Source organism: Heloderma suspectum, chromosome 5 (genome assembly GCF_057233095.1).
Source record: "Heloderma suspectum isolate Gila_16-S chromosome 5, 16-S_ref, whole genome shotgun sequence".
Classification (NCBI taxonomy): Eukaryota; Metazoa; Chordata; class Lepidosauria; order Squamata; family Helodermatidae; genus Heloderma; species Heloderma suspectum.
The window spans coordinates 234260459-234283902 of NC_139462.1; the positions used below are offsets into that span (position 1 = coordinate 234260459).

General features: G+C 49.4%; 1 protein-coding gene across 3 annotated transcripts; it reads right to left on the bottom strand.

The window, feature by feature from the left end:
* Positions 1-237: 237 nt before the first annotated feature.
* Positions 238-13634, bottom strand: LOC146345388 (GTPase IMAP family member 1-like). Of its 3 annotated transcripts, none has more exons than XM_084860149.1 (4): positions 13408-13634; positions 11306-11358; positions 10588-10612; positions 238-2360 (listed from the first exon to the last, which is right to left on the bottom strand). In XM_084860149.1, exons 2-4 carry the CDS (start codon positions 11336-11338, stop codon positions 1705-1707), a joined length of 714 nt encoding a protein of 237 aa, XP_084716275.1. In that variant the 5' UTR covers positions 11339-11358; positions 13408-13634; the 3' UTR covers positions 238-1704. The 3 variants fall into 3 exon arrangements, with proteins under 3 accessions (XP_084716275.1, XP_084716276.1, XP_084716274.1); XM_084860150.1 differs by having other exon boundaries at positions 13101-13634; XM_084860148.1 differs by having other exon boundaries at positions 11276-11358; positions 13101-13634.
* Between the last annotated feature and the right edge of the window lie 9810 nt (positions 13635-23444).

Genomic DNA, 23444 nt, shown 5'->3' on the forward strand with positions numbered 1-23444 from the left:
AACTGCAGTTCCCCAAGGGCAATACGACAGTGCGCACACATGCAGCACCATCGGCACGCACAGGGCAGTGCTACAAGCCCGGGGGGGACATTCAGAAACAGGTTCTCTTTTCCGAAAGTTCACTGAGAATGTTCACACAGTATCAAGGCAATTCCAGATCAAGTGGAGAAGAGCTGGCTTTCGCTAATTTAAATCGGTCAGTGTTAACACATCATCATTTGGGGCAACAACACGTAATAAAATACAAAGCAAAGAAATCTTTATTTACATTGGTGGCCTGCCTTGTGCTCAAGGCTTGTGGCCAAAAATACATTTCAGCAGAAAATCAGACTGCTCTATAAGAACATAAGAAGAGCCACGCTCAGACCGAGGGCCTACCTACTCAAGAATTCCCAGAAGTTCATGGGAAGCCCACAAGCAGGATGTGAGAGCCTCTGCACCCTCCTGCTGGTGTTCACCAGCAACCGATACCCGTACGCAAACTGCCTCTGGTGCTGGATTTAATACACGGACATCATGACCGGCACCCATTGATAGCCTTCTCCTCCACTGATAGCTTTCTCCTAATGGAATTTGTCTCATCCATTCTTAAAGCCATCCAGGTTGGCGTTCTGCATCTCAGATCACTGTATCTGGTGCTGCCGACTTCCATAGTTCAACTCTGCACTGTGCGAAGAGCTACTTCCTCTGATGAATCTCCCACCAATCAGCTTCATGGGATGACCCCATCGGGTTCTAGTATTATGGGGGAGGGAGGAAAATGTCTCCCTATGTGCTCTCTCCACACCAGGTGTAATTTTGCACAGCTCTATCATGACCCCCCATTACTTGCCTTTATATATCTTCTTTGCAAGCTTGCAGCACAATCCCATGCATGTTTACTTGGAAGAAAGTTCCACTGAGTTCAACGGCGCTTACTCCCTAGTGAGTGTGAATAGAATCCTTTTAAAGCATGGGTGGGCAACCCGTGGCCCTCCAGATTTTGCATGACTCCAGCTATGAAACGGGATCCCGAATAAGAACTTTTGCAATGCTGGCAAAAGATGAACGCGCTCAGGCTTTGGTAAGTCTCCAGCAGTAGGGAGTTTCAGAACTGTAGAGCAGCCTCAGAGAATAAAAACAGATGGGTATGAAGGCACTTTCTCTGGAAAAGCCCCTGATGCTGGGAAAGACTGAAGGCAAAAGGAGAAGGGGACAGCAGAGGATGAGATGGCTAGATAGCATCACCGATGCAATGAATATGAACTTGAGCACACTCCGGGAGAGAGCGCAGGACAGGAAGGCCTGGCGTGCTATGGTCCATGGGGTCATGAAGAGTCGGACACGACTGAACAAGAAATGAAGGCACTTAATCTAGAAATAACTTGCAAATGAAAAATAATAAGGTAAAATAATAGGGAGAAAAACTGATGGTATGCAATTACTTAGATACAAAGGACACCATATAGGCCCACACTTCCTTCAACTATCTATTAAATTCCCAAATTAATTGCCCCAGTTTATATGGGGAGGTAAAACTGATGTGCAGCTCCTAACAGCATTGCTCGTGTTACAAGCAAATGTCACACTAATGCAAGAATAACTTGGCTAAAGAAACACAGATAGGGGATTTAGGAAGCTGTTGAGATTTGTTTAAGAAAATTATAAACTAGAAAAGCAATGTATAAGTCATGATGGCTACAAGTGCCACCACTCTGAGGCTCTTCACATTCTCTGTTCCTTTTGCCTGCCTGATTTTCTGGTCCAGCGATATCGTCTGCGTTGCTTACAATACGCCCCTCCATTTTCCCGAAGCATTTTCTGGACCATTCCCATCAGCTGAGAGACCTGCTCCTCCCGTTCTGCTCCAACTGCTCTGTTATTGAAAGCACAGAGGCGGCCCCCGCATTCCTGAATCAGCTCCTGGAGAGCCTTGTTATCGGACTGCCTTACATACTCCTCCAAGCACAAGTCCTCTTCTAAATCTTCTTTGCGGGTGAACAAGACAATTGTGTGCCTTCTGGCCTCTGTTCCAAACACTTTCTGGACTCGCTCTGCCGCTGCCTTATCTTCTGCAGTGAAACGGCCCACCTGGGTCACGAACACCAGGGCATGAGGGCCAGGCTTGGAGAGTTTTTTGCACTCCTTGCGTTGGGATTTTTTTCTGGGGGTTTTTGAATCAAAAATAGCTGGTGTGTCAATCAGAGAAAACTCCCAGCCATTCCATTCTCCCTTTGCCTTTTCGCACTTCTTGGTTGTTGTCTTTGCCCCAACTATGGAATGAAATCTGTCCTGGCCCAGGATGGTGTTTCCTGTGGCACTTTTCCCTCCTCCAGTCTTGCCAGCGAGGACGATCCTCAGTTCCAACTCCCGGCCTCCCCCTGTGAGTGAGGAAGACCACACGAGAGAAGGTTCAAGGCACTGCTGCTAGGACTGCTGTTACTTCCCCGTGAGCGACCACAGTCACCACATTTCTGATGTTCACAGTCACATAATCCCCGTCTGCGACCCGGCACAGTTGCAAGGGGACCCCCACCCTCCCCCCGGCTGGGCGTGGTCTGGCTGCTGCACTGTCCATTAGCCTTTGCACTCCACTGCAGACACAGTACAAGGAATTTAGCTGTTCTAAATGTTTATTTACTAACATCACTCAGTAAAACACACACACACTTTTGCAAGAGAAAGTCTTCCCTTCAACAGATCCATGAAAGGGAGGATATTTCATGTCATTATATTTATTTCATTTTTGCACCATCCAAGACCCAAAATTCTCTGGGCAGTTTACAAAATGTAATATAGAAAACTTTAACATACAAAATTAAAAAACAATTTAAAACTGCTAAAAACAGTTAAAGTGAGGTACTGGGACCTGATAAAACACCTCACATGAAAGTCCCATCGTATGCCATCAAACCCCTGGGAGTGGAGGACGGTCTTAACCTGGTGCTGGGACAAGGTTGATGACAAGGTTGGTGCCAGGCAGACCTCTGTGGGAGGACATTTGCTCGTGCCCAAGAAACAGTTATTTTGGTATTCGGTAAATCAGCCAAATACTTTGGAAGCATTAGAAAAGGAGGAGTTAGGTGAACATAAACTTATTAGATACACGACTTGCAGTCCATATCCCTAAGAGAAAAGCAGAAAAAATAGTCGTGGGGGGGGGGCTCCTTGGCAGTTGCTCAGCACCTGGAGCTCCTTAGCCAAGTGATGGCCAAGTGGGCAACAGCCCATGTCTCCTTGTCCTATGGGAGAGGGAAGCACCAGGACCCCATGGCTGTTACTTGCCTGAGACCCACAAGGGCCTCACCCGATATGCGGCCTGTCAGACAACACCCCCTCCCATGGGAAAAGGAGACGGGGGGCTTGCCGTATGCCGCTCAGCCATGGGACCTGGCACTCCTCACCCATGGGGTTCATTTCGGGGAGGGTGGGGGCTTCTTTGGCCACAAATGAATGAGGGGAAGAGCAGGTGAGCACACTTCTTTCCTGGGCAAACGAGGCCGTTACCCCCTGGGCTTGGGAAGGGATGTGGTACCGCAAGCTATTTCAGACAGCAGTAGGGTTGACGGAGAATTTCTCCACGAATCTTCGGGAGGCCGAGTGCCGACGCATTTGGCCCCCCAAAGTGTTGGGGAAATTCTCCGCCGGCCCCCCGCCCCGCCCCCAGGATGGGACTTACCTTCAGCGAATGTCCCTCTTGGCGGCGGGTCCCGGCGGCGGTTCGTCGGGGGTGGCGGCCAGTCTCCCGACCGGCTGCCGCCACCGCCGCCATTGCAAAAAAAAAAAGTAAAGTAAAAAACAACAACACACACCCGTGATAGGCTACGTAACGATTTACGTAGCCTATCATGGCTAGATTTCCAAAGTCAGCCGTGATAGGCTACGTAAATCGTCACGTAGCCTATCACGGGTGACTTTGAAAAAAAAAAATAGCGTATGCAAATGGCGGCGCCCATGGGGCGCCGCCATTTGCGTTCCTTAGTTTGGCACGTCTAGTCTACGTAAAGATTTACGTAGACTACGGCAAAAATGAGGGAACGCTATTTGCGTTGCCCTTATTTTTGCCGTAATCTACGTAAATCTTTACGTAGACTAGACGTGACAAAATAATGAACGCAAATGGCGGTCCCCATGGGCGCCGCCATTTGCATACGCTATTTTTTTTTTCAAAGTCACCCGTGATAGGCTACGTGACGATTTACGTAGCCTATCACGGCTGACTTAGGAAATCTAGCCGTGATAGGCTACGTAAATCGTTACGTAGCCTATCACGGGTGTGTGTGTGTGTGTTTTACTTTTTTTTTCGCGGCCGGGTAGACGGGGCGCTCCTACCCGGCCTGAATTTCGGCGGCGAGGGATGGGGCGCCTCCCCCCCGGCCTGAATTTCGGCCAGGCGAGGCGGGGCGCCTCCCCCCCCTCTCCTGAACTTCGGGGGGAGAACCGAAGCGCCTCCCCCCCACCGCGAAGCAAGCTGCGGGATGAGGTAAGTCCCTTTCGTCCATCCCTAGACAGCAGCAGCCCAGTGGGGGCCTATCGGGTTCTGGGTGGGGGCAACTATCTTCCTTTCAGGGAGAGGGACAGTTTTTTTCATCGTGGGGGGAGGGCTAGTCCACAATCCTCTCCCCCTCCCCCTCCTGCTGGAAAGTCCGTTTTTTCTACGGCCCACTGAGTTTCCAAAACAGGCTATTAGTTGGAGAAATAAGTAAAAGTCCAGCACCAGCACACAGAGGCATCCCAGGTTTTAGGCCAGACTGAGGAGCTGGACTTTTGCTGGCCCGTCAGTCACTGAGGCTGACGGGGTCTGTACACGGGATCGCTCTTGGGATGCGTGCGTGGGGCATGTGTCTGTGTCCATGTGTAGGAACCTGAGGAGTTCATGCTGCCATTTAAATGTCACTTCCCCCTCTGTCTTGAGGCTTTAGCTTCTTAGAAATTTCAGCCATTCTAACTGAAAGGAAGTTGTTTTCAGTGGAAACAGTCAATATTGTTTTAATGATAAGTGTGTCTACTTTCTTATACTACTAGCATGTGGGCCTGGCTTCACATGGGTTGGAATAGTTTGATACGCCAACGTCTTCATGCAGCCTTACCCAGCTGGCAGAGATGGGCACGCTGGGCCACCCCCTCTGAGCCATGCGCAGCGCCATTGTCAGGCATGACCCCTGCCCTCGTGTACCCCTATGGCCTCCTGAAGGAAGGGGCTGGTCGCTCCACTCCCCTGAGCGGGTCCCCCAAAGCAGGGGGATTGTCAGCTATATAACTCTCTCCTTCAGTGTCCTCCCTGGCTTCAAACCATATCAACTGGAAAGTTAGTCATGGAAGATGGTATGTCAGGCTTCAGACAGACACATTAACAATAATTAAAATTAATTAATGCATTCATTAATTATACACCTCTAGTGTCCCCTTAATATGCATGCCAAGTTTCAGGTGTCTAAATTTCACAGTCTTGGCACTGTGGCACTGACAGATGTCCTCTTTTATAATTGAAGATAGCATGGACTCTGACACTCCAGAGAACTACATTTCCCAGGCACCTTGACACCAGGATTGCTGATGTGGTATTATCCCAGGCACCCTAGAGAGGGCAGAATCAGAGGCTGCCAGAGAGGCCTTGGGTTGAAGGAGAGAACTACAGGCTGCCCCAGTGCATATTCTGAGCCTGAGAATTACACAACTTGACAATGTTGCTGCTAGTATGAGAAGCAGAGGAAGCTGATCAGAGCAGAGGAAGCTAAGCAGAGCAGAGCAGAGGAAGCTGTTCCAGCTGGTCTAGGGGCTATATAAGCAAGCAAGCTCCCAGAGCGCGCACCATCAGGGAGAGCGAACGGGGGAGCAAACAGGAGTTTGCCAGGGGAGGTCAAGCGGGAGGCCCCTAATAGTTTTTTTAAAAAATTATTTTGTATTTAATTTTTCAATTTCTTTTTCTTGTAACACACACTTCCATACCACTGGAACTCTGTTGTTATCCTCCAGTGAGTAGAGGACAAATCACAGGCTATTCCAGTACAATCAGAAAGCTAGAAACAGAAAGGGAATAGAGAATATGGAAGGCCAAGGCTCTCCAGTGGTGGTGACCAGCAAGGAGTGTGCCATGTGTGTTTTCTTGCCTGAGATCAACATGGCCTACACCTGCAACAAGCACAAGCTGATCACGCTGTTGGAAGAAATAGTAAGAGGCCTGGAGTGGCGAGTGTTGACCCTCAAAGGAATAAGAGATGACAAAGAGTTCTTAGACAGAATGGTGGAACTACAGCAGCAAAGCAAAATACAGGCGCTAGAAGAGCAACAGCAAGCTGAGGCAGAAGAGGGAAATGCTGAGATGAGGAAAAACGCAGTCAAGGATACTCCTTGGAAAAGGGTGACAGTTAGGAGAAGAAGAACTAGAAGTGGAAGCCGTGGAACTATGGAACCATTTCCAGGTACTTGAGGATGAGACTGGAGCACAGCACGCAGAGGAAGAATTACAGTGGACCCCGCAGGAGAGCGAGCAAGAGGCTGACGGTCAGTCAAGCAGAGGTGATGAAACCAACGCCTACAACAACAAGAAGAGTAGTAGTAGTAGTAGTAGTGGGAGACTCCTTGCTGTGTGGGATCGAAAGCCAAGCATGTCGCAAAGACCTGTGGACTCTCCAGGTATGCTGTCCCCCAGGAGGACATATTAGAGATGTGACTGAAGGGTTGCCTGCACTCATAAAGCCCACTGACAGGTATCCCTTCCTTCTCATCCATGTGGGAACAAATGATACCGCCAAGCGGAATGACAAAAAAATCACGTCAGACTTTGAAGCTTTGGGAAGGAAACTCAAGAACTTTGGGGCCCAGATAGTTTTCTCATCTCTCTCTCAGAAAAGAGATAGAAAGGGAAAGAAAAATACTCCGGGTGAATGACTGGCTATGAAGGTGGCACCGAAGAGAGAGATCTGGATTCTGGGACCAGGGGCTATACTTCCTGGAAGATGGACTGCTGGCAAGGGATGGGATGCACCTAGGGATGTGCGAAAGTCCCTTACCTTTTACGAAAGTTGATTTGCAGTGGGGGGGAGGCGCTCCATCCCTCCCCCCGAAATTCTGGCCGGGGGGATGTGCCCCGTCCCTCCCCCCCGAAATTCTGGCCGAGGGTAAGGCGCCCCGTCCCTCCCGCCACGAATCTTGTCCTGCCGGGACTGCAAATGGCGGCGGCCGTAGCCGCCGCCGCTGGCGTCCCTGCAGTCAGCCGTGATAGGCTACGTAAATGTTTACGTAGCCTATCATGGCTGAGTGGGAAAAAAAAAAACACCGCACGTACGCAAATAGCGTAGACGCTACGCTATTTGCGTTCCCCTTATTTTCGCCGTAGTCTATGTAAATGTTTACGTAGACTACACGTGCCAAAATAAGGAACGCAAATGGCGGCGCCTATGGGCACCGCCATTTGCGTATGCGCGGTTGTTTTTTTTTTTTTAACTCAGCCGTGATAGGCTACGTAAACATTTACGTAGCCTATCATGGTGTTTTTTTAAAAATCTAGCCGTGATAGGCTACGTAAATGTTTATATAGCCTATCATTTATTTTTTTTTTAACTTGGAAATGGCGGTGGTGGCAGCCGGTCGGAAGACCGGCCGCCACCGCCGCCAAACCGCCGCTGCCAGGGAGATTCGCCCAAGGTAAGTCCCGTCCCGGGGGGGCCAGACCGTTTCGACACCAATTTCAGGGGGCTGAATGCACTAGCATTTAGCCTCCCCGAGATTCGTGGCGAAATTCTCTGACATCCCTAGCTGCACCTCACAAAGGATGGGAAGAATGTGTTTGGCCACAGCATGAAGAACTTCATCAGGAGGGCTTTAAACTGAATCCTACAGGACAGGGAGACGTAAAGTTGGGGGTAACCATGGACGTAGGCACATGCACCGCAACGGAGAGAACAGCTCTAATAGCGCCCAATAATAGTCTTCAGACACATGTAGGAAGGAAGACAGACTATAAAGCACATGGTCTTCAATGTCTATACACTAACGCCTAGTATGGGAAACAAACAGAATGAACTTGAACTCTTAATACAGGAGGGAAATTATGACTTGATAGATGTAAACTGAAACTTGGTGGGATGACTCCCATGACTGGAATACAGCAACTGAAGGATATAACTTGTTCAAAAAGAACAGGAGGAACAGAAAGGGAGGTGGAGTTGCACAAAATGTTAAGAATACATAAACTCTGCACAAAACTACAGGAGGATGAGCTTGGTAGCCCCATTGACAGTATCTGGGTTAAAATAAATGGAGCAAAGAATAAAAGAACCTGCTGGTTGGAGTCTACTACCGGCCACCCAATCAAGGAGAAGACAGGATGAAACTTTTGAAAAGCAAATTGGCAATGTTTTAAGGAAGCATGATGTACTAGTAATGGGGGACTTCAACTAGAGGATCGGCTATCCTTGACTTCATCCTAACCAACAGAACTAGAGGATCGGCTATCCTTGACTTCATCCTAACCAACAGAGATGACTTAGTGGATAAAGTAGCAGTTACAGGAACTCTTTAAAAGGAACTCTTGGGAAAGTCACCAAGTTATACTCTAGTTCTTGGTTCCAATGGAAGCAAAAACCGAGTGTAGCCAAACGTGTACCCTGAATTCTAGGAAAGCCAATTTTAATAAACTTAGAACAATGATCAGTAAGGTCCCATGGCAAGCAACTCTATGAGAAAAGGAGTCCAAGATGGGTGGGAGTTTTTAAAAAAGGAAATTCTAAAGGCACAATTTCAAACCCAGTGGTGGGTTCTCCCACACTGGAGGCATTCAAGACGAGGCTGGACAGCCATCTGTCCGGGATGCTCTGACTTAGATTCCTGCATTGAGCAGGAGGTTGGACTCAATGGCCTTGTAGGCCCTTTCCAACCCTACTATTTTATGATTCTATGAAACAATTCCAACAAGAAAAAAGGTGGAAGACAACAGAAGAAGCCAATGTGGCTTCACAAAAAACTTAGAGATGATCTGAAAACAAAAAAGGACACGTATAGGAAGGAGGAGAACAGGCAGGTAGCACAGGATTGCAGGGATGGCGTCAGGAAGGCTAAAGCTGAGAACGAGCTGAGGCTAGCGAGGGATGCTAAAAGCAACAAAAAGGCTTTCTTCGGATACGTGCATAGTAAAAGGCAGAGGAAAGAAATGGTTGTTCAGATATTAAATAAGAATGGCAAAATGATAACAGATGACAAAGAAAAGACAGAGGTGCTCAATTCCTACTTTGGCTCAGTCTTCTCCCAAAAGGAGGTCTATGAGCCCCCTGGCAAAGCCGAGGTACAGGCTGAAGGGGCAGGATTGCAGCTTGAGATCGATAGGCATATAGTCAAGGAAGACCTAATTACTTTGAATGAGTTCAAATCTCCATGGCCAGATCTGCACCCTAGAGTAATAAAGGAACTGGCAGAGGAACTCTCAGAACCACTGTCTATTCTCTTTGAGAAATCATGGAGGTACTGCAGGGTACCGCAGGGCTCAGTCCTGGGCCCAGTGCTCTTCAATGTTTTTATGAATGACTTAGATGAGGAGGTGCAGGGAATGCTGATCAAATTTGCGGATGACACAAAATTGGGCAGGATAGCTAATACCCTGGAAGACAAAAACAGAATTCAAAGTGATCTTGATAGGCTGGAGTGCTGGGCAGAAAAGAACAGAATGAAATTTAACAGGGATAAATGCCAACTTCTGCACCTAGGAAAAAGAAACCAAAGGCACAGTTACAAGATGGGGGATACTTGGCTCAACAATACTACAAGCAAGAAGGATCTTGGAATTATTGCAGATCACAAGCTGAATATGAGCCAACAATGTGATGTGGCTGCAAAAAACGCAAATGCTATTTGGGGCTGCATTAATAGAAGCATAAATTCCAAATCCTGGGAAGTACTAGTTCCCCTCTACTCAGCACTGGTTAGGCCTCATCTGGAGTACTGTGTCCAGTTCTGGTTGCCACACTTTAAGAAGGATGCAGACAAACTGGAGAGGGTTCAGAGGTGGGCAACGAAGATGATCAGGGGACTGGAAGCAAAGTCCTGTGAGGAGAGACTGAAAGAACTGGGCATGTTTAGCCTTGAGAAGAGAAGACTGAGGGGAGATAGGATAGCGCTCTTCAAGTCCTTGAAAGGTTGTCACAGGGGAAGGCCAGGGTCTCTTCTTGATCATCCCAGAGTGCAGGACATGGAATAATGGGCTCAAGTTACAGGAAGCCAGATTCCGGCTGAACATCAGGAAAAACGTCCTGACTGTTAGAGCAAAACGACAATGGAACCGATTACCTAGGGAGGTGGTGGGCTCTCCCACACCGGAGGCTTTCAAGACGAGGCTGGACAGCATCTGTCAGGGATGTTCTGCCTTGGATTCCTGCATTGAGCAGGGGGTTGGACTCGATGGCCTTGTAGGCCCCTTCCAACCCTACTATTCTATGATTCTATGAATGTTTTGGGAACAAACATCTCCACCCCACATGCACACACACAACTGGAAAAGGTGTAGAGACACAGGCACATACATGGAGCAAATAAGGAGTGTTGCTCTATTTCAGTAGGAGCCAAATGGTATTATAGAACTGCCATCAGATTACAATGCTTTGTCTTATTCCTTACCCAGTCTGGGCCCGTCCTTCTGTCCCTGAAATATTTCAAAGAATATAATATATTAGATATAAACAGACTTCAGCTGGCAAACTCAACACACACGGAGTGCTAATTTACAATCGTAAGATTCCCGCAGCGGAAGTGCAGCCTTGAGGGACAATTTGCAGGCTGCCACACCCAGATTTATCACATAGAATTGAGGGTGTGAACCTGTTCTTAAAAATACCACACCCAATGGTTCCTAGTGCAAGAGGTACAAAACACCCAAGGAAACCTGTGTTCTGAAACCTGTGTTTGCTGAGGTAATGCGGATGTGGGGATTGGAGGGTATTTGTAGGGGAAAACAGGCTGGGAGGATGGCAGGTGCTTAACCCTCCCTGCAGCTGCCAATTCTCCCTGCAAGTTCCGAGATCGTTGTTGTCTCAGCGGGGCTGGCACCCTATCTCAGAGCCTACCTAAGAAATGAAAAGGCAGATTAACAGAGGCATTTGCAGGGATTTGCAGGTGGGGGGAGAGCTAATCCCTCCGTTTCCACTTGCTGGTTATCCCCTACAAATGTTCTCCCCATATTAGCATTATGAAGACAAATGGGACTGGGAACTCGCCTACAATGCATCACTCTGCCCAGAAAACAGGAGCCACGGGGACAAGCTGCACTCATTTGTGCAGCCGACAGTGGGCATCTTTCAAATGGTACCTTTCTGCTTGCAGCTGTCTTAATTCTTACCCATGAAGGTTCCAAACCTGGCTGAGTAGACATCTCCTCTGCTGCCAAGTCCACTGCAAATGAGAGAAGGTATCTACATTCAAATGACATCCAGCCACTTCCTAAAGGCAGAGGGCGGTTGCAATAAATGCATAAAAAGATCAAATCCCAGCAACCCCCCCCCCCCCGAAAGCAACTAATGGAAAATCCCATGGCCCATGGGGCAGCATCCCAGAGACCCCAGGGTATGGCGGTTTCCACTCCCGAGGCCACAGGCGCTGCCACGGCCTTGGAAGGGGAATCCGAGGCCAGGCATTCCAGCTCCCCCACCCTCATAGGTGCCGGGGGATGCACCACGGCGGGCACTCACCCGAGGTTGCCAGAGTGGCCTCGGAAGAGGTCGCGGAAGGCGAACGGGGGCAGGGCAGTGGGTGGGGTGGAGGGGCGTGGAGGGGAGGGGCCCGGGTCCACAGGAGCCCACAGCCCCCCCTTGCCTTCCCCACCTACCGCGAAGTCAGCTAGACCGGCTGAGAGGCCCGTCCAGCTGAAATGGCCTCTTCAAAGAGGAAGGGGCGGCAAAATCTCCTCGGTCGTGCCTCCCTGCCTGCCTGGCTCTTGCCGGCAGGGCTGTGGAAAGGTGGAGCGCAATCCTTAGGGCTGCACTCTGAGCAGCTAAAACAGCGGTGGGCAACAGGCGCCCCCCCACACACCCATTGCAGCCCCTGCCACCTCCCACCACTCCCCCCCCAACTTATGGGGGGGGGGAATAGCATCCGTAGAGGTCACAGAGCACTCAGACAGCCAAATTTAGCCTGTGTGCCAGCTCAGTGGAACTGTTCAACTGCTCTGTAGCCGCTACGAGGTGCTCAAAAGCTTAAATCTACCTTGGAAACAAACTGAATTTAACCATCATAGCCCCCTAAAGTGCTGTGGTTCAATCTGGCACTGAATTTCAGCAGCGAATCAGCAGTTTTGACTTTTTCAGGGGGTGCCCTGTGGCACCCCACTCTGGAGGTCTGGGGAGGTGAAAATGGCCCCCAGACCTCCGGATGTCACCTGCCCCTGCGCGAAAACATAACACAGGGCTCTAATCCGCTGCACATTCACCTGGGAGTGAAATCTATGGACATAACGTTGTAACCTGTTGCAGAGGATTCTGATCCTGTTACAGCCCCTTTCAATAATTCACAAAACTATGGGCCTTCACTTGTGTCCTGTACCCTCATTCCTGTGTGTGCAATTTCTTTACATAGCTGGGGGCTCAGCCTTGGCCCTGAAAACAGATTCTGGGGCTGAGGCCTCCCTCAAATGAAGCCTCATTAAGATGGCTTCATTCAACCCAGAGCTGTTCACCCACAAACAACGGGCGAATCAGGTCTCGCCTTACCAGTGGACAGACCCCACCAGGTGGCTTCAACCAGGAGCGGCCAAAAAACCCCAGATTACATCAAATTGCCTGGGAAGCCAGTATATTCTTACAGCTTCACAGAATTTTGTATATGCACAAGAGCACTACTGCGGAAAAAACTTCCCTAGGAGTTTTTCACCTTGAGGCTGCAAACCTAAAGATGCTTCCCAGTGAGTGAGCCCCACTGAACACTGAGGGGCTGAGTTCTGGGGGGACCCCGAACACAGTGAGAATACGACTAAGCCCGCGCCGCGGGGGTGGGCAACACGCCCGTCGGGATTCACCAGTAGACCTCTGGGCACCTTGCAGTAGGCTGGCAGGGGTTTCTGACTTCCCGCTCCTTAGAGACAGCAACAGCTACAAGTGCCCGCCCCCCTCGCGAAAGAAATCGATGTTTGGGGGACAGACCACGAAATCGCTGCGCGAGAAGGCTAAGAGCGCCGCGCCGGCGATGCAAACAAATCCCGAGCCGGGCGCGCGCGCGGAAGCGCCCTGTCCCTTCCTTCGCTTCTGACGGGATGTCTGCGCCGCTGAGCCGCGGCTCCGGCTGGCGGGTCGCGGGGGCCTAGTACAGCGCAAGCCCGAGGGGCTCCCGCAAGCGCGAGCCCGCGAGCCTGCGCGCCCTCCCGACGCGGAGCAGCGCGCCGGCCCGGGCCCCGGGCCCCTCTTCCGCCCCGCCGCCCGCCCCCGGGCCACTCCGCCGCGCGCGCGCTACCTCCTCGGGACCGCCCGTTCAGCGGCTCACGCAGGTCGCGCCGCTCTTCGCCTGTTTCCCCGCAGCGACGAGGCTTCGGAGACGAGCATTTGGGCTGAGCGGAGAACGACGGCGGGGCGCGGCGGGCTCGCTTTCCTCCGCCGGGGGCGCTCGCGAAAGCTCCTCCCGCCGGCCGCCCGAACCGGCGGCCGGCTCCCGGACACAGCCTCCGCACGCCGCCCGGGCGCGGCCGGGAGACGGGGCGCGGGCGCTTCCTGCGGGCGCCGGAGCGCGAGTGCGCCGGCCGGAGGGGCGCGCCGGAGCGGGCAGGGGCCCCGCCTGGCTCCCGGCTTGCCGGGGCGCCGCCTTCAGCCGCGGACGCCGTCGCCGCAGGGGCGAGGCGAGTTGCTCCGGACCGGCTCAGGGGCGGCCGGGCAGCGACACACTGGGGGACTCCTGGCTGCACCGCCGAGGAGAATCTGACGAGTCCGGCGGCGGCGTGGCGCGGGGAGCCTCATGCCCAAGGGCCAAATCCAGGCCTCCCGGGGCCGGAGCTGGACCTCCAGCATTCCCGGGCGCCCACGCCGCCTTCTTCGGGCCCCGGGCCCCAGCCGCCAGCCGTCCCGTGGTTTCCCAGCTCGTGTGCTGCTTTTCCCCCATCCCGAAAGACTGGGCCGCTTCTTCGAGGGCCGGCTAATTAGCAATAAGAGCCTTCAGCGAAAATACGCTGGTGTGTTTTGTCGTTTGGCCCGCCCTTTCCCTTTGGCCCCGCCCACCGCTGGAATGTGGCCCCCGAGAGCATCTCCAGCATTGGATGCGGCCCTCAGGCGGAAACAAGGTTCCCCGCCCCCGATCTGTGCCTATGCCTGTGCATGCCTGCCCGCACCCACCCACTGAGGAGCAGCCGTGCGCGGCCTCATAGCCAATGCACCTGGAGCAGCCGGCAGGCACAGGAGCGTGAGCCACCAAGAGCCGGGGGGGCGGGGGCATGCTGGGCTTTGGCTGGGGAGACCTGAGATGGCAGGAAAGAGCAAGAGAGGTGGGCCTGGCTAATGCTCCAGGGAAGCATTCAGTCTTGGGTATTTGGCCCAGTCATGGGGAGGGGATCCCTGAATGTTTGGGGTGAATGGGGGAGAATTTGGGAGAATTCATCTGTGATTTGGGTGGCCTGTTACTGACCTTATGACAAGCTGGGGTGCGTGGGCGAGGGGTGACTCTGTGTGTGTCTTCTCTCTTTACACAATTCCCCCAGCAGCCCCAAGCCTCCTTCTGGGACATGGAAACATGCACGAGAGAAAATGCGCTTGGGGAAACAGCACAACAAAGTTGCGAGACAAGTGAAGGCGACAGTGTGGAAACACAGCCCGTGTTTATTTGGGAGAAAGCTGCATTGGGCTCAGTGGGGTAAGCAAACAGGGCTTGTGCTGCAGATCTTGGTCATTAGCACAACGTTATTTTTTCTTTTACAAATATGAAAGGGAAAGGGTTCCATACTCCATATTTGGTCTGACAAAGGTATTGCTACCTTTCCTTTTAGTAAAAATAGCAAAGAATCTTGTGGCACCTTAAAGAGAAACAAATCTCTTTAAACAAAACACATTTCACTTCCTCAGTCTTACCACTACTGCACTAGTGTTAAAAGTATTTCTGGACCACTCCATGCCCGAACTGGTCACAGTGTTACTATGAAGTGTTACTGGGTCTGAACATGAAGGCCCTCTCTGGTTGGCCTGCAGGGAAGAGATCTTACTGCTTCTGTGTGGGGTGTGGTGGGGGGTAGGGAAGATCTCGTTCTTCTAAGATATACAGCCTCTGAATATGGAGGCTCTCTCCCATGTGGTATCTGATAAAGATCTTCCTCATTAACTTTACTTCCCATTATATTTCATAGAATCATAGAATAGTAGGGTTGGAAGGGGCCTACAAGGCCATCGAGTCCAACCCCCTGCTCAATTCAGGAATCCAAGTCAGAGCATCCCTGACAGATGGCTGTCCAGCCTCGTCTTGAACGCCTCCAGAGTGGGAGAGCCCACCACCTCCCCAGGTAATTGGTTCCATTGTCGTATTGCTCCTACAGTCAGGAGGTTTTTCCTGATGTTCAGCTGGAATCTGGCTTCCTGTCACTTGAGCCCATTATTCCGTGTCCTGCACTCTGGCATGATCGAGAAGAGATCCTGGCCTTCCTCTCTGTGACAACCTTTCAAGGACCTGAAGAGCGCTATCATATCTCCCCTCAGTCTTCTCTTCTCAAGGCTAAATGTGCCCAGTTCTTTCAGTCTCTCTTCATAGGGCTTTGTTTCCAGTCCCCTGATCATCTTTGTTGCCCTCCTCTGAACCCTCTCCAGTTTGTCTGCATCCTTCTTAATGTGCGGTGCCCAGAACTGGACACAGTACTCCAGATGAGGCCTAACCAGTGCTGAGTAGAGCAGTATGTTATCCTCCAAGACCCTGGTTCCATCATGGGAAGCCCAGTTTCCCCAACCCTAACCCTAACTTGGGTTTTAACCCTAATTTTGTTGAGGAACTTTAACATCCCCCAGTCCACGCGGTGTACTAAAAGACAGGAGGCAACACATCCTGTTGGGCCACTCAATATTTTTCAACATGCTTGGCTTTACGGACGCCCTGGTTCCATCCTGGGAAGCCAAGTCTCGCCAACCCTAACCCTAATTTTAGTCTCAACCCTACTTTCCTGTTTGGACTGAAACATACCGCCGTCCACAGAGTGTACCAAATGTCAGTATGGAAGACATCTTGATGTCCCACTCAGGTTGATTCACCAAGCTAGGCTTCACCAAGAACCCATTTCTTGCCTAGGAAGCCAAGTCTCCCCAACCCTAACCCTAACTTGAGACTTAACCCTAATTTTCGTCTGCAACTTTAACAAACCGCCGTCCACGCTTTGCACTAAAAGATAATCAGCATCCCATTCTGATGGCCCACTCAGTCTGTTTTACCAAGCTTGCCTTCACCAATGCCCTGTTTCCATTCTGAGCACTGGGCCCAGGACTGAGCCCTGTGGTACCCCACTCATTACCTCTCCCCAGTTTGAGAAGATCCCATTGATAAGCACTCTTTGAGTCCGATTCTGTAGCCAACTGGGGACCCACCGGATCGTTGTTTCATCTAGCCCACTTGGAGCTAGTTTGCTTATCAGGAGATCATGGGGTACTTTGTCGAAAGCTTTGCTGAAGTCGAGGTATATGATGTCTACAGCATTCCCACGGTCTACAAGGGAGGTTACTTGATCAAAACATGAGATCAGATTTGTCTGGCAGGACTTGTTTTTGACAAATCCATGTTGGCTTCGAGTAATCACGGCATTGTTGTCAAGGTGCTTCCAGATGGATTGCTTTATCATCTGCTCCAGGATTTTCCTAGGGATTGATGTCAGACTGACTGGTCTGTAGTTCCCAGGTTCCTCCTTTTTACCCTTCTTGAAGATAGGGACCACATTAGCCCTCCTCCAGTCATCTGGCACTTCCCCCGTCCTCCATGATTTCTCAAAGAGAATAGACAGCGGTTCTGACAGTTCTTCTGCCAGTTCCTTTATTACTCTAGGATGCAGTTCCTGGAGATTTGAACTCATTCCAAGTAATTCGGTGTTCCTTGACCATATGCCTATCGATCTCAAGCTGCAATCCTGCCCCTTTAGCCTGTACTTCGCCTTTGCCAGGGGGCTCATAGACCCTCTTTTGGGAGAAGACTGAGCCAAAGTAGCAATTGAGTACCTCTGCCTTTTCTTTGTCAGCTGTTACCATTTTGCCATCCTTATTTAATAGCTGAACAACCATTGCTTTCCTCTGCCTTTTACTATGCACGTAGCTGAAGAAAGCCTTTTTGTTGTTTTTAGCATCCCTCGCTAACCTCAGCTCATTCTCAGCTTTAGCCTTCCTGACGCCATCCCTGCAATTCTGTGCTATCTGCCTGTACTCTTCCTTTGTTACTTGGCCTTCTTTCCACTTCCTATATGTGTCCTTTTTTTGTTTTCAGGTCATCCCTAAGCTTTTTGTGAAGCCACATTGGCTTCTTCTGTTGTCTTCCACCTTTTCTTCTTGTTGGAATTGTTTGTGATTGTGCCTTGAGAATTTCCTTTTTTAAAAGCTCCCACCCATCTTGGACTCCTTTTCTCATTAGCGTCACTTGCCATGGGACCTTACTGATCATTGTTCTGAGTTTATTAAAATCAGCTTTCCTAAAATCCAGGGTACGCGTTTGACTACACTCAGCTTTTGCTTCCCTTAGAACCAAGAACTCAAGTACAACATGGTCGCTTTCCCCCAGAGTTCCTGTAACTGCTACTTTATTGACTAAACATCTCTGTTGGTTAGGATCAAGTCTAGGATAGCCGATCCTCTAGTTCCTTCCTCTGCTTTCTGTAGGAGGAAGTTATCCGCCACACAAGTCAGGACTTTCCTGGAGGGGCCCTGTTTTGCAGAATTTGTCTCCCAACAAATATCGGGGAAATTGAAGTCCCCCATTACTACTATATCATGCTTCCTTAAAACATTGGCTATTTGCTTTTCAAAAGTTTCATCCTTGTCTTCTCCTTGATTGGGTGGCCGGTAGTAGACTCCGACCACCAGGTTCCTTTTATTCTTTGCTCCATTTATTTCAACCCAGATGCTCTCGATGGGGCTACCAAGCTCCTTCTCCTGTATTTCTGTGCAGAGATATGTATTTTTCACATACAGTGCAACCCCACCTCCCTTTCTGTTCCTCCTGTTCTTTTTGAACAAGTTATATATCCTTCCATTGCTGTATTCCAGTCATGAGAGTCATCCCACCAAGTCTCAGTTATACCTATCAGGTCATAATTTCCCTCTTGTATTAAGAGTTCAAGTTCGTTCTGTTTGTTTCCCATACAAGGCTGAGCAGGCACAGGCTAGTCTAGAACAATCACAAAGCTAGACAGAAAACGGGAAAAGAGGCAATGGAAGGACAGGACTCTCCAGTGGTGGTGACCTGCAAGGTGTGTGCCATGTTTGTTTTCTTGCCTGAGAACAACATGGCCTACACCTGCAACAAGTGCAAGTTGATCACGCTGCTGGAAGAAAAAGTAAGTGGACTGGAGTGGCGACTGTTGACCCACCAGGGAATAAGAGAACACGAAGAGCTCTTGGACAGAATGGGGAGACTACAGCAGCAAAGGGAAGACCAGAAGTTTGAAGAGCAACAGCAAGATGAGGCAGTGGGAAATGCTGAGGTGAAGAAAAATGGAGTAGAGGAAACTCCTTGGAAAAGGGTGACATCGAACTAGAACAACCATTCTAGTAGACCATGTTGAGAAGAAGAACTAGACGCCACTCTGCACCAGTGGAAGCAGTGAGCTGTGGAACCGATTCCAGGTACTTGCGGATGAGACTGGAGGACAGCCTGCAGAGGAAGAATCACAGGGGAACCTGCATGAGAGTGAGCAAGAGGCTGAAGGTCAGTCAAACAGAGGCGATGAAACCCAGGCCTACAACAAGAAGAAGAGAAGAGTGGTAGTAGTGGGAGACTCCTTGCTGTGTGGGATCGAGACCCAAGTATGTCACGAAGACCCGCGGACTCGCCAGGTATGTTGTCTCCTGGGAGGACAGATTAGAAACGTGACTGAAAGGTTGCCTGCTCTCATAAAGCCCACTGACAGGGATCCCTTTCTTTTCATCCATGTGGGAAGAAATGATACCGCCAAGCGGAGCTACGAAGAAATCACGTCAGACTTTGAAGCTTTGGGAAGGAAACTCAAGAACTTTGGGGCCCAGATAGTTTTCTCATCCATCCTTCCAGTAGTTAGAAGAGGGATAGAAAGGGAACGAAAAATACTCTGGGTGAATGACTGGCTACGAAGGTGGTGCCGACGAGAGAGATTTGGATTCTGGGACCACGGGCTATACTTCCTGGAAGATGGGCTGTTGGCAAGGGACGGGTTGCACCTCACAAAGGCTGGGAAGAATGTGTTTGGCCACAGCATGAAGAACTTCATCAGGAGGGCTTTAAACTAAATCCTATGGGGAAGGGAGATGTAAAGTTGGGGGTAACAATGGACGTAGGCTCATGCACTGCAACGGAGAGAACAGCTCTAATAGCGCCCAATAATAGTCTTCAGACGCATGTAGGAAGAAAGCCAGACTATGAAGCACATGGTCTTCGATGTCTATATACTAATGCTCAGAGTACGGGAAACAAACAGAACGAACTTGAACTCTTAATACAGGAGGGAAGTTATGACTTGATAGGTATAACTGAGACTTGGTGGGATGACTCTCATGACTGGAATACAGCAATTGAAGGATATAACTTGTTCAAAAAGAACAGGAGGAACAGAAAGGGAGGTGGGATTGCACTGTATGTGAAAAAGACATATCTCTGCGCAGAAATACAGGAGGATGAGTTTGGTAGCCCCATCGAGAGCATCTGGATCAAAATAAATGGAGCAAAGAATAAAAGGAACCTGGTGGTCGGAGTCTACTACCGGCCACCCAACGAAGGAGAAGACGAGGATGAAACTTTTGAAAACCAAATAGCCAATGTTTTAAGGAAGCATGATGTAGTAGTAATGGGGGACTTCAATTTGCCCGATATTTGTTGGGAGACAAATTCTGCAAAACATGGCCCCTCCAGGAAATTCCTGACTTGTGTGGTGGATAACTTCCTCCTACAGAAAGGAAGTTATCTTTTTATAGAAAGGAAGTTATACCCCTTCATGGATCACTGCCTTGTTATGGCGAAGGGGCTTGCATAACTCAGTGAAGCCATAAGCTATGCCGTGCAGGGCCACCCAAGACGGACAGGTCATGGCAGAGAGTTCTGACAAAATGTGGTCCACTGGAGAAGGAAATGGCAACCCACTCCAGTATTCTTGCCAAGAAAACCCCATGGAACGTATCACAAGGCTAAAAGAGATGACGCCGGAAGATGAGCCCCTCAGGTAGGAAGGTGTCCAATATACTACTGGGGAAGAGCAGAGGGTATTTCCAAGTAGAGCCAGAAAGAGTGAAGCGGCTGGGCCAAAGCTGAAAGGACACTCAGCTGTGGATGTGTCTGGCGGTGAAAAGAAAATCCGATGCTGTAAAGAACAATATTGTTTAGGAACCTGGAATGTAAGATCAATGAATCAAGTAAGCTGGAGGTGGTCAAACATGAGATGGCAAGACTGAACATCGACATCTTGGGAATCAGTGAACTAAAATGGACAGGCATGGGTGAATTTAATTCAGGTGACCATCATATCTACTACTGTGGGCAAGAATCCCTTAGAAGAAATGGAGTAGCACTCATAGTCAACAAAAGGGTGGGAAAAGCAGTACTGGGGTATCTCAAAAACAATAGAATGATCTTAGTACGAATCCATGGCAAACCATTCAACATCACAGTAATTCAAGTCTATGCCCCAACCACTGAGGCCGAAGAAGCGGAGGTTGATCGGTTCTATGAAGACCTACAACACCTTCTAGAACTAACACCCAAAAAAGATGTCCTCTTCATCATAGGGGATTGGATTGCTAAAGTAGGAAGTCAAGAAATCACCGGGATAACAGGCAGGCATGGCCTTGGTGTACAAAATGAAGTAGGACAAAAGCTAATAGAGTTTTGCCAAGAGAACACGCTGATCATAGCAAACACTCTTTTCCAACAGCACAAGAGGCGACTCTACACATGGACATCATCAGATGGTCAATATCGAAATCAGATTGATTATGTCCTTTGCAGCCAAAGATGGAGAAGCTCTATACAGTCAGTCAAAACAAGACCTGGAGCTGACTGTGGCTCAGATCATGAGCTTCTTATCGCAAAATTTCGGCTGAAATTGAAGAACGTAGGGAAAACCACTAAACCATTCAGGTATGACCTAAATCATATCCCTTATGAATATACAGTGGAGGTGAGGAATAGATTTCAGGGATTAGACCTGATAGAAAGAGTGCCTGAGGAACTATGGATGGAGGTCCGTAACATTGTTCAGGAGGCAGCAACTCAATCCATCCCAAAGAAAAAGAAATGCAAGAAAGCCAAGTGGCTGTCTGATGAGGCTTTACAAATAGCTGAGGAAAGAAGGGAAGTGAAAAGCAAGGGAGAAAGGGGAAGATCTATCCAACTGAATGCAGAGTTCCAGAGAATAGCAAGAAGAGACAAGAAGGCCTTCTTAAATGAACAATGCAAAGAAATCAAGGAAAACAACAGAATGGGAAAGACTAGAGATCTCTTCAAGAAAATCGGCCATCTCAAGGGAACGTTTTATGCAAAGATGGGCATGATAAAGGACAAAGAAGGCAGGGACCTAACAGAAGCAGATGAGATTAAGAAGAGGTGGCAAGAATACACAGAAGAACTATACAGGAAAGATCTGAATGTCCCTGATAGCCATGATAGTGCGGTCACTGAACTTGAGCCGGACATCCTCGAGAGTGAAGTCAAGTAGGCCTTAGGAAGCATTAGTAACAACAAAGCTAGCGGAGATGACAGTATTCCAGCTGAGCTATTTAAAATCCTAAAAGATGATGCTGTTAAAGTGCTGCATTCAATATGCCAACAAATCTGGAACACTCAACAGTGGCCACAAGACTGGAAAAGGTCAGTTTACATTCTAATCCCAAAGAAGGGCAACGCCAAAGAGTGTTCAAACTACCGCACAATTGTGCTCATTTCACATGCCAGCAAGGTGATGCTCAAAATCCTACAAGCTAGGCTTCAGCAGTATGAGAACCGAGAACTACCAGAAGTACAAGCTGGGTTTCGAAGACGCAGAGGAACTAGAGATCAAATCGCCAACGTTCGCTGGATCATGGAGAAAGCAAGAGAATTCCAGAAAAACATCTATTTCTGCTTCATTGACTACGCTAAAGCCTTTGATTGTGTGGATCACAACAAACTGTGGCAAATTCTTAAAGTGATGGGAGTACCAGACCACCTTACCTGTCTCCTGAGAAACCTGTACAAGGGTCAAGAAGCAACAGTAAGAACCAGACATGGAACAACTGATTGGTTCAAAATTGGGAAAGGAGTACGACAAGGCTGCATATTGTCGCCCTGCTTATTTAACTTATATGCAGAGTACATCATGAGAAATGCCGGGTTGGATGAATCAGAGGTCGGAATTAAGATTGCTGGGAGAATTATCAAGAACCTCCGATATGCAGACGATACCACCCTAATGGCAGAAAGCGAAGAGGATCTAAAGAGCCTCTTGTTGAGGGTAAAAGAGGAGAGTGCCAAAGCTGGTTTGAAACTCAACATTAAAAAAATGAAGATCATGGCATCTGGCCCCATCACTTCCTGGCATATAGAAGGGGAAGAAATGGAAGCTGTGACAGATTTTATTTCCTTGGGCTCCAAGATCACCACAGACGGTGACTGTAGCCATGAAATTAAAAGACGCTTTGTCCTTGGGAGGAAAGCTCTGGCAAACCTAGACAGCATAGTAAGAAGCAGAGACATCACCTTGCCGACAAAGGTCCGTCTAATCAAAGCTATGGTTTTCCTAGTAACAATGTATGGCTGTGAGAGCTGGACTATAAGGAAGGCTGAGCGCCGAAGAATGGATGCTTTCGAACTGTGGTGCTGGAGAAGACTCTTACAAGTCCCCTGGACTGCAAGGAGGTCAAATCAGTCAATCCTAAAGAAAATCAACCCTGACTACTCATTGGAAGGACAGATACTGAAGCTGAAGCTCAAATATTTTGGCCACCTAATGTGAAGAGAAAGCTCTTTGGAAAAGACCCTGATGCTGGGAAAGATTGAAGGCAAAAGGAGAAGGGGACGGCAGAGGATGAGATGGCTAGATAGCATCACCGATGCAATGAATATGAACTTGAGCACGCTCCGGGAGCACGCTCCGGGAGAGAGCGCAGGACAGGAAGGCCTGGCATGCTATGGTCCATGGGGTCACGAAGAGTCGGACACGACTGAACGACTGAACAACAACAACAACAGAAAGTAGAGGAAGGAACTAGAGCAATGAAACTCAGAACAATGATCAGTAAGGTCCCATGGCAAGCGATGCTAACGAGAAAAGGAGTCCAAGATTGGTGGGAGCTTTTAAAAAAGGAAATTCTCAAGGCAAAACTTTCGACAAA

Excerpts from the sequence above, each read along its gene's own strand:
- LOC146345388 (XM_084860148.1), bottom strand. The coding sequence starts at position 11,338 with ATGTCTACTCAGCCAGGTTTGGAACCTTCATGGGTAAGAATTAAGACA. Across the intron at positions 10,613-11,275 it reads AGACAGCTGCAAGCAGAAAG|GGACAGAAGGACGGGCCCAG; the intron begins GTACCATTTGAA and ends GAAATATTTCAG. Across the intron at positions 2,361-10,587 it reads GAAGGACGGGCCCAGACTGG|GGGGAGGCCGGGAGTTGGAA; the intron begins GTAAGGAATAAG and ends CCTCACTCACAG.